At 42.7% G+C, this 11496-nt stretch overlaps 1 protein-coding gene across 3 annotated transcripts in view; it reads left to right on the top strand.

The window, feature by feature from the left end:
* Window positions 1-6430: 6430 nt before the first annotated feature.
* The window catches only part of IPO5 (importin 5), a gene marked incomplete at its 5' end in the record, with an annotated part of 40271 nt that continues 35205 nt past the window's right edge, over window positions 6431-11496 (top strand). For all 3 annotated transcript variants that reach the window (XM_079721724.1, XM_079721723.1, XM_079721722.1), the window contains one exon: window positions 6431-6520. In XM_079721724.1, coding sequence (XP_079577850.1) covers window positions 6431-6520 — 90 coding nt within the window. The remainder of the gene's footprint in view (window positions 6521-11496) is intronic.

Genomic DNA, 11496 nt, shown 5'->3' with positions numbered 1-11496 from the left:
TTACAACTCTGAATTTCCCTATGGGAACTGCTTTCACTGCATCCCATAAGTTTTGGTATCTTATGTTTTCATTTTCATTCATCTCAGTATTTCCTAATTTCTCTTGTGACTTCTTCAAGCCATTTGTTATTTAGGAGGGTGATGATTAATTTCCACTTATTTGTGAATTTCCTTTTGTTCTTGAATTCTAATTTCATTTTACTGTGGACAGAGAACATATTTCATATGATTCCAATCCTTTTAAACATACTAAGGCTTGTTTTATGGTCTAACATAAGATCTATCCTGGAGAATGTTCCCTGTGCACTTGAGAAGAATGTGTAATCTGCTGTCGTTGGATGGAGTGTCTTACAGATAGATATGTTAGGTCTTCTCTTTCCTGTCAATCTTCTGCTTAGTGGTCGTATCCATTATTGAAAGTGGAAATTGAATTCTTCAGCTATTTTGTTGAATTTCTCCCTTCAGTTCTGTCAAGTTTTACTTCACGTATTTTGGGGCTCTGTTGATAGGTACATGTGTTTATAATTGTTAAGTCTTCCTGATTTATTGACCCTTTTATCATAATAAAATGTCCTCTTTTGTCTCTGACAACAATTTTATCTTAAAATTTATTTTGTCTGACATTAATATAGTCATTTCAGCTCTCTTTTCGATACTGTTTGTGTGTATATCTTTTTCCATTCTCTTATTTTCAACCTATTTGTGTTCTAAGGAAAAACATTAAACTTAAAAACTAAACTGTGGTTTTTAATTCCATTTACCACATTAAATGAAAATAATCAACATCAAAATAATAAAAGATATTCTTCCTTCCCCCATCTCTTAACCAGTCCTTGATTTAACCCATAAGGATTTATTCCACAGGATCAAATTTGGAGTCTTACTTACCTTCTAAAGGTTCACAAATCTATTTAATGTCCAGCCAGCAGGGAAAGGAAATTCCTAAGCAAGGAACACTGCTCAGAAAGTGCTGTACCATGTCTTCAAATCCCTGAGACTCAACTCGGAAAACTGGAAGCAACGGAAAGCCCTATAAGGTAACTGATTTTCACTTGGTGACAAGTCACTTCCTAAATCTAAATGAACAAGGTATTCAGGACACCTATGTTTAGCTAGTTGGTTATTTTATTCTCTAGGAAAGCACAGTCCAATAAAAATATAATGTGAACTACAAATGCAAATCACATATGTAAATTTTAAAGTTTCTAGTAGCCATATATTAAAAAGAAAAAATAGCCAAATTTATTAATATAGTTAACAATTAGAGCTTATTAGTAAATATAATAATATATTTTATTTAACCTAATATAATATCATTTCTACATGTGACCAATATAAAATTATTATTCTTAATTTCCTACTGTCTTTGAAATTTACACTTAAAGCACACCTTAATGCAAACTAGCCACATTTCAAATGATCAATAGCCATAATGGCTAGTGGCTACCACATTGGACAGTGCAACTGTAGTATTTAAAGCTGAAAATGGCCGTGAAATCCTCTATGATGATCAAGTCAAACCTAAAAATTTTTTCTTAACCGCAATTATTATGCATTGCTTATATAATATGAGTATAAAAATGTAATAATGGGCTTCCCTGGTGGTGCAGTGGTTGAGAGTCTGCCTGCTGATGCAGGGGACACGGGTTCGTGCCTCGGTCCAGGAAGATCCCACATGCGGTGGAGAGGCTGGGCCCGTGAGCCATGGCCGCTGGGCCTGCGCGTCCGGAGCCTGTGCTCCGCAATGGAAGAGGCCACAACGGTGAGAGGCCTGCGTATCAAAAAAAAAAAAAAAAAAATGTAATAAACAGGTAGATGTGCAATCAGCATTAAATTTACAAACTTTGGAGGTCCCAATCTGCATTAGTAATGACAGCTAACATTTATTAAGCATTTGCTCTATGCCAGGCACTATGCCAGGTATTTTAAAACATGGTGAAAGGTACTCCTGTTATCTCTATTTCATAGAAGATGAAACTGGGGCTAAGAAAAGTTAAGTAACTTGGGCAAGATCAAGCAGCATGTACGTTGGGAAGCCATTATTTGAACTTTCATGCTGGCTGGCTCTGGAGCCTGTGTGCGTGGCCTCCAAATTCTACTGCCTCCCTAAAATGAATCCAACCACCTGCAGACACGCAGTGAATTTCATATGTAAAACTATGAGAGAGAGAGCAAAAGAAACCGAAGCCAAATTTCCCCTGCCTGTGTTCCATTCAGCAATTTGCTGAGGGCCTATTGTGTGCAGTGCCCTTGGGAATAAGGTTTTACTCGCCCTTGGCTGGCATGCTCTGACTGAAACTCACTGGTCCAGAGAGGGGCTTGAACATTTTGATAAAAAGCAGCTGAAGAAATGTGAACTGTTCAGCTTTTTTATTTTCAGTAAACAACTTTTCAACAGTTCTCATCTTTTTTGCTGGCTCTTGTCTAGGCAACTGATAACATCAGTACTGGAAAGAGAAATCTTCTTTATCAGCCCAGTGTCTATTAACTATTCTTTAATCCATCCACATACTATTTTATTCTGCATAATTGAAAGACTAATAGAAAATATACATATACATTTTATACACACACAACTGTGATTACACATTTATATCACATGTAGCTTTAAGAGTAATTACTTACTTAAGGTCTATTTGTTATTTAACACCCAAATCCATCTAACTAATAATAGCTGACAATTACTGAGTAACTACTATGCAGACACCATGCTATGTGCATTTACAAATACTATCCTAACTTTTACAGCACTCCTATGAAGAAGTATTATTCCCATTTTACAGATGAGGAAACAAAGCCAACCTTTTTTCTTTGTACCATGTTAACTATTAATACAAACATCTGTAAATAACACCATCACCTTAAATCTGTGTACAGTTACAGATTATACTACTTTCATTTATACCATGTAAACTGACCCTCATAATAAGTAGTGATACAGAAAGTACATGTGCTCACAACTACCAGGACAAGTAACTGTAGTTCTTTGGAGTCCTGGGGCAACTTAAACAAAATTACAGATTGTTCATTTGGGAGAATCTTACTTTATTTACATTCAGCACCCAATAAACCAGAAATGACAGGCAAGACCAAATTCTACCACAGCTGAGAGAAGCTTTCACAGAAGTTTTATAGGCCTAATTTCTCTAGCCTCCTCCCATTTCTAGAACATGCCCATCAACATGGAAGCCCATAAAGCCAAGAGCAGTAGCCAGAGAGGATTCTGATGCTCTCTCGTTAAGGAGTCTTGCCTCCTGTAGTATTATATCATGATCAGACAGACAGTGCAGTGCCTTGTAACAAACTTCAAATATCCTAAACTACCTAGATTTCAGGTCCCAGTTGAGAGAAATGTGCAGTTTTCCATTTTTCCAACCTCACCCTTTTTTACAGGGAGTTGTAACCTAGCAAATATACCTCCAGAACTTAATAGAGGTCTCATAAGCTAAAGAGAAAGGCATCAAGAGCTGGCTGTTTTCCCAGTGAATCAGCCCAAAGCAAAGGCAGCTAATCGGGAGTGAGCAAGATTAAAAAGTTTTCTGCTCCTCCATTTCATTTCCAATTATAATTTGCTGTTAGAACTTTTGTGATTAGTAATATCATACCTTAACAACCATTATTATTCCATCTTATAGATGAGGAATTGAGCTTTAAAGACATTAAGTGCCCACTCAAGTTCACATAACTAGTAAGAGACTAAAGACCCAAATCCATTCAACCCAAGTTCAAGGTTCTTTACCTTATACCATCTAATCTGCTTTGGAAATAAATTTCTATTCTTGTGAGCTGCCTTTATACAATATCTGAGCTATTTTCTTTTGGGAAGAGAACACTCATAAAAAAACAAGACTCTCTCCATGGGAAATCGGTTTCAAGTGCAATAAATTCCGAGAAGGCTGAGTCTTACAGACTCTCCAAAAATGGCAGGCAGGCCTGCTGCTGAAAGGACAGTTCCCACCTAACAGGTTTTCTGGACACCAAAACTGGTCTCAATTGTCAGGATGTCTGTTATCCACCCCAAGTTTATAGGAATTTCTCCCACTAGGGAATCTCTTTATTCATTACCCTTAAAAATCTGCTCCTTCCTTTTTTTTTCTTTTTTGCCGTACGCGGGCCTCTCACTGTTGTGGCCTCTCCCGTTGTGGAGCACAGGCTCCGGACGCGCAAGCTCAGCGGCCATGGCTCACGGGCCCAGCCACTCCGCAGCATGTGGGATCTTCCCGGACTGGGGCATGAACCGGTGTCCCCTGCATCGGCAGGCGGACTCTCAACCACTGCGCCACCAGGGAAGCCCTCCTCCTTCCCTTTTGATTAGATGCTTACAATATTAAAATAAGGATGGGCTGTCACTGCATATTCTAGCCGTTGATGTCACCACTAATACTAACTTGTTTTGTCTCTAGCCTGAAATAATTTTATGCTTTTTTGCCTCATCAAAAAACAAGCTTCCTATTTAGACAAATCTGTAGAATTATGTCAGAATTTCTATTATTTAAGAATTATTTAACAAATATATGTAATCTACACAGTCATTGCCTATAAAAACACATATTACAACAGGTGTTAGATCAGGCCATCCTCTGAGCAAGCCTGTAGACAACTCATCTTACTTCACTGGTAACTAGTCACTAAAAATGGTTGTCTTAGTATGTAATCTCCCAAATCTTAATAACCTTGGGTGAGGTAATAAAGCCTCCTCAAACTCCAGACATGCCCACTGCAAAAAGACAAAACAAACAAAAAAACCAAAATCTACCCCAAATTAATGTACATAATGGTCTGTCTTTGAAGAAATGTATTATAAGAATGACAAATTGTCACATCTAAGAAACATCAAATCTACAAAGCTAGGTGGGCAGACCTCTTATAGAGAACCCTATCACTGACACAGATAAAACTTTCTAAGGGAGTTTTCTCCAAGAATCAGTTAGAATCCTTTACAATATCTTGGCTGGCAATCACAATTTCATGTGGATCCCAAGCCTCAGCTCAGGGATTCTGGACACAGTGGCCTGGATTCTAATGTACAGGCAAGGTTTCTCATTCATTCAAGAGCAAACGTTTTAAGTGGACCTTCAAAGACCAGAACCTCAACAGAACAGTCAACAGGAAATTAAATTCCCTAAGTTAAATACTATGAGCGGCCAGAAGTGTAGTAGTCTCTATCGCACTCAGTACGGAAGCTTCTCACTAGAAACTGTCTTTTTGAGGCAGAAATGAATTGTGTTATTTTCTCCACCGTCAACCTTAACCCAATGCATTGGACATAGTAGGGGCTCAACAGAAGTGCCCTTTGATTTGAACACTACTGCTCTCTCAGCCTTTGGCAGCTCCAGAAAAGGCAGATTGGGGTATTATCTATGCATTAGTCTACTTCAGTTGAAACGAGGTCTCTGAGCCCCTAAGGACGGGTGTGAATCAAACACTTATTGAGAAATCAACCCTACAAGCCTGTGTTTCTTTAGGGAAGGGGGGGTCTTAACTTTCCTCAATCATTGAAAGAATGGGATCCCAAAACAAGGAATTCAAAGGAATAGTCTAGGATCCTGGGGTGGGAAGAGGGGGAGGCAAGTGTGCTACGTGGCCACTGAGGACGACAGCGGGCTGGGAGTGGGTAGGCCCGGCGGGGGGGCCTGGGCCTGGGCCTGAGTAACCCCTCTTCCGGGCAAGGCCAGGGCGTGAGTCACTGGTGAGCCTGGTGGGAGGAAGGGGCGGACTGAGGCATAGCCCTTGGGGAGGTCGGAGGGTCTGACTGATGGATCTCTGGAGCTGGGGGTGGAATTAAAGTAGGAAGTGGATTTTGAAATCCACTCTCCCTCCCTCTGCGGTGGGGGGTCTAGGGCTCCAGGGACCGGGGGACTGGGGCTGGGGGCGCTCCTCGGGTCGCAGGGAGGGGCTGCCGGGCAGCAGGGGAGGAGATCTGCCAGCCCGCGGCGCCGAAATCTCCCGCGCTCTGGAGCTGGCCCCTCCTCCCCAGCCAGGCCTCACGCCCCTCACCGCCGCCAGGCCCGCCAGCCGGCTCCTCCTGCTTTCCCCGCGACGCAAGCCGCGGCCACAGGAGCCACCACGTCCCCGCCCCGCCACCGCCCGCGCCAAGCCGGGCGGTCCGCCGCGCCCCGCCAGTGACGGCACTGCAGGGTGCGTGGCCAATCGGCTCGGCCCCCGAGCAGACGGTCTCGGCCCCGCCCCTCGCACCCAGGGCCAATGGGGCGCCGGCGCTGGCGGCCCCGGCCGGGTGAGGGGTCGCGAGGCCCCGCCCCGTCCTCCCCTTTCCCCTTTGCCCCGCCCTTTCCCGCCCGGCCCCCCAGCCCCGCGTCGCTGCTGGTGCCGGTCCTCGCGCTGGGCCCGCCCCCGCCCCTCCCGCCGGCCCGCCAGCGCGCCTCACGGCTCCTGTCTCCCCTCCCTCCTTCTCTCTCTCACGCCTAGCGCAATGGCGGCCGCCGCGGCGGAGCAGCAACAGTTCTACCTGCTTCTGGGAAACCTGCTCAGCCCCGACAATGTGGTCCGGAAACAGGCAGAGGTAACCGAGCTCGCCCCCCCGGCCCCCGACTCCGCGCCCCGGCCGGCGCGCCGACCTTTCCCGCGACGCCGCCCGCTGGGCCTTGGCCGTTCAGCCGCGGCGGCGCAGGCCGGGCGGGCGGCGGCCGCGCAGCCCACGTGTGAGTCGGCCCTCGGCTCCTGGCGGTGCCCCCCCGGGCCCCTCCGGCCCTTGCAGCCGCGGCGCCAGTTACCTCCCCGTCGCCGCTCGCACACACGTGCGGCCGCTGCTGACACGTTGCCCCCGCCCAGATGGGGAAGCCGGGCGGCGGGGTGGTGTGTGGGGTGTGGGGTGTGGGGCGGGCCCCGGGGCTCCACTCGCCCCTTTCCCGCTTTCTCCCTCTGGGCGCTTCCCCCGGCCTTCCAGCTGCGGTCCCACCCTGCCCAGCGCTGTGATCCCCCAAACCCTGGCTGCTCCCTGACCCGTCACCCCTGCTTGTCTCCTGCCCCTGACTCTTCACACACCGTCTGCCCCTCGCTTCCCCATCCCTTCCCATTGAAATGTGCCCTGCCTTCTCGCCTCCTATCCACCTGTTTACATTTAGTCCTCTTTCTCGTTCTGGCTCCTAACGTCAGGAGCCGGATTTCCCTCCCCCTCCGCCCCCAGCTTTGTGAAGTTGCCTTTAGGGTTTCTTTCTCAGCAGCTTGCACCGTTACTTTGCCCATCCTTCGGATACATTTTCTTTGATCTCTAGAGATTTGTGGTGTCATAAATGGGATGTTCTGAGACTTCCGTTGTCTAACTGGGCCAATGCCATATATTGAAGCCTTTCATTTCACTAAATCTAGCCTGAATCTCTCTTTTTTTTTAAACACCCTCTGGCTCCTGACCTCCAAAATGTGGAGCTGTGGATAAAGTTTCAAGAGACAGTATTTCAAATGTCTCTGCAAGTTCATTTACCAGGTAGCTGTAAGGCACACTTGGTTCTGTAGAAGACTGTTGTTATACTAAGCCCTGAGATGCGATTTGAGACACTTCAAGGGAGGGGCAGACATTTTCCAGTTCTTGTGAAGTGCATTATCAGACCCTGTCCTCAACGTTGATTATATATGGAGTTCTTTGCAACCACGTGGTTGAAGATTTTTTATGAGAGTCAGTGAAGGATGTTCAGCCAGATATTCTTACAGGGCAAAAATTTATTTGGTACATAGGTAATGAAATTGGGGGACAAATCCTCTTCTAGATTCACGAGTTTTTATAGTTGTTTTTAAAATCACAACATCATCCTTACTTTAAGTAGATGGAGGGTCTGCTGCTTACGCTTAGTGGTTTTATGAGCCGTGAAGTAAATACACTGGAAGTTCAGTTCTGAATGAAAAGCACTTTAAACAACTATTAACTTTATCCTAATGACTTTGAATTCATTTCTTATACACATTCAGGGTAAAAGTTCAAACTGCAAATAGTTTGGTTTTTTTTTTTTTTTGGCTGCGCAGCGCGGCTTGTGGAATCTTAGTTCCCCAGCCAGGGATTGAACCCCGACCATGGCAGTGAAAGTGCTGAATCCTAACCACTGGACTGCCGGGGAGTTCCCTGCAAATAGTTTTTTTATGCCATTCCCCAAAGGTAACCACTTTTAAGTGTCTTGTGAATCTTCCTTGCAAATATCCTTATAGGCGTATATGTATACGTTGATTTTTTTTTACATGAATGGGCTTATAGTACGCATCCTGTTGTGCAGACTTGGAATTTTCACTCAGTATATTTCACATTGCCGCATAAGAGGGCTTTTTTTTTTAAAGCAGCAGTGGATGCTCAACCAACCACCTATGAATGGATGATGAGGTTTCCATTGTCCTGCTCGTAAAAATAATGCTGTACACTGGAGTACATGTATATTATCTTTTCAGACTTTAACAGGTTTATTTGTAGAATATTTAAAAGTTGTATTTGTCCTTAGAAGTGATGTGCATTTTTAGTTGCATCAGTTTGCACTGCTATCAGAGGGATGTGATGAGCCTATAAAAACATTTTAATGCTTTCTGCTAACTCGAGGTCATTTTTCACCAAAATAAGTTCTTAATCCCAACCCATAATAGAAATTTCCATGTGTTACAAAGCAGAACAGCATTGTAATTAGTAAGCTAGTTTAATTCCCCTCTCCCCTCCAGTTGCTTAAGTCTCTATTGTCAAGCGTAGTGGGGAATCTCTCTTCTATTGAACTAAATACCAATGTCTGGTTTAGCTTGAATTCCGGTTGGTGCCTGTTGTAAATCTTTTATCACTCCCATCAATTTGGGGATGGTTAGCAGCATTCAGCACATTTTCTCATAAAGAACAATTGAAAATAAGTACTGTTATTCTCTCAGTCTTTTTATTCTGAGTGAGAACATTCAGTTACTATATTTTTACTTTCATTGTATATCCTGGGACTGTATTAGTATGTAAACTAAGTACTGTAATATAGAATTTTCTTAATTTGACAGAAAAAAAAGGTAAATGTTTGAGGGGAAGCTCCCTAGCACCATGTAATGTAGTACTAATCTGGTCTGTAAATAGAGCTTTTTAGGAAAGCAAAATATTTGAAAAAAATGGCCGCACATAACAATACCTTAATACCACATTTTTCCCTTTTTTGCCGTACGAAATGAGCCCTTTATAAGTGATCAAACTAAATAAAATTGAGTATTACAGTCTGATGTAGCAAATACAGAATTTTTTTTTGAAGTAAAGAATTGGCAAGGGCTCAGTAAATATCTTTGTAATTCACTCAGTCAAAATAAAAATACTTAGTTGACACATAAATACCAAACTGTTGACTAAGGTGACTTGTTTTATATTCAAATATGAAGTCAAGTACAGTAAAAGATTTATTGTTATATATTGTTGAAATCATTGAATGGCTTCAGAACTTTAAAAAGTTATAAACCTTTTTCCATTGTATAAACCATTTGGTAAGCTTTATATTTTATTTCTATTAAATCTTAAAGGATTTTTCTCTTTAACTTTACCAAAAAAAAAAAAACAAAAAAATGGGGCTTCCCTGGTGGCGCAGTGGTTGAGAGTCCGCCTGCCGATGCAGGGGACACGGGTTCGTGCCCCGGTCCGGGAGGATCCCACATGCCGCGGAGCGGCTGGGCCCGTGAGCCATGGCCGCTGAGCCTGCGCGTCCGGAGCCTGTGCTCCTCAACGGGAGGGGCCGCAACGGTGAGAGGCCCGGCGTACCGCAAAAAAAGAAAAAAAAATGTTTCTGATATTTGAAGAAATGATTTAAATGCCCGTACGTCTCAAAAATTTAATAATTAACATGAATACGTTGAATAAATAATTGACAGGTATTCCAGAGTTGAATGTCCATGGCATTCATGACTAGACATTTTTATATGACATAAGCTTGAGTAATCACTAATCATATGCATGGATTTTATATTCCCAGTTTTTTCCATTGACTTGTTCCTCATTGATTGTAGTACAGCACTTCATTAATGAGATTTGAATTGAAAGAGGTCAATGTATTGAAAATTTTACCTGATTTTTGAGGAACCAGGGTGTTTCCTAGGTAAAAGTTGTTTGTCCCGTCTTTACATTTCCATATACATGGAGGCTTGCCATAAATATTTATGGAATGAGGGAGATGAGTGCATTTTGACATTTTTCCTTGCTGGGGCTGGGGTGTGAACTCTCCTTTCCATTGTGTGATTGTGTATGGTGGTATCAAACGGAATGAACTTTTATTTGCAATAACACTGGTAACATTCATTGAACCTGCCTGGGCTAGAGCTAGGAATATTCTTAGAAAAATTCTTTGCATTTGCTGTACTCTAATGTGCCAGGTGCTGGGAATACCATGAGGAAGAGATACCATCTCTGTCTTTGTGGAACTCAGTCTATTTAGGCTAAGAGAAAGTTGTTCTTTTGACTTAATGGTTGTGTTCTTTTTGCCAGACTTTATCCTTGACTAGTGTTGTGGTGTAAATGTAATACTAGATCTGGATTGCCATGCTGGAACATATCAAATGGGGAGAACCCTCTCTCAGGAGTCAGATGTCATACTAAACTCTCCTTCCATTGACTTTTAATTTGTTGTGGAATAGAGTTTACTATTTGACTTACTGTTTATAACAAGTTTTCTGAGACTGGTATCTTAGTGAAGAGTTTTTTATCCCCAAAGCTTGATTTGGACCACTGGAAATTTAAGTGTTAAACATATATAGCATCTGCAGGGCATTAGGGGCTAAGCTAGTACAAGGAATAAAAAGACATTTTTATTATACTGTAAGAGACTTTGTTTAAATGAAAAAAACTGCTGCTTTGATAAAGATTAAGTGAAAAATCTCAAGGTACATCCATTTTTGCAATCATCTTGTAGGTATCTTTACATAAATTATCATTTCTGGATAAGTAAATTCAGACCATCTTCTCAGCTGTGAAAACTTTTTGTCACAGTTTTCAGCATTATTATGTTCCTGTGTGCTTATGTACTAGAGGGGAACTTGAGGTCATCAGAAGATTTTGAACTGTCCTTTCCCCAAAATGTGTTCTTCCTCAGATTCAGATATGTTTGAGAAGTTTGAAAACTGTACAGCACTGCCTAGATAGAACTGGTTGTTTAGTGGAGTCAGGCCCCAGAGGTGAAACCCAGAGAGAGCATTCAGTGTCAGGGAGATTTTGGGTACAGCTGGCCTCAGAAGAACAGAATTCTTTCTACTGTTTATTGTCCGTGACCTTGAGCAAGTCATTTAACTTCTGAGCCTTGATTTTCTTATCTGTCAATATCCCGGGGATACCACAGAGCACTAGATAAATGGGAGATATGGATTCAGAGAAGCACAATTTTCCCTGCCTTGTCCTCATCACTTCTGTCTAGAGAGAAACTAGGTAGATTATAGAGGATGGTAGCAGAGCAGACGAGCTCTTTAAATTTAGACCGCTGAGAAATTAACATGTTATCTACATCATTAACCTTCAAGTGGATAGATGAGAATAGAATATTTACTAAGAGGCTTCTTGGAAAACAA

This window comes from Hyperoodon ampullatus (assembly GCF_949752795.1).
Source record: "Hyperoodon ampullatus genome assembly, chromosome: 16".
Taxonomy (NCBI): Eukaryota; Metazoa; Chordata; class Mammalia; order Artiodactyla; family Ziphiidae; genus Hyperoodon; species Hyperoodon ampullatus.
This window is presented reverse-complemented; position numbering and strand designations above follow the sequence as displayed.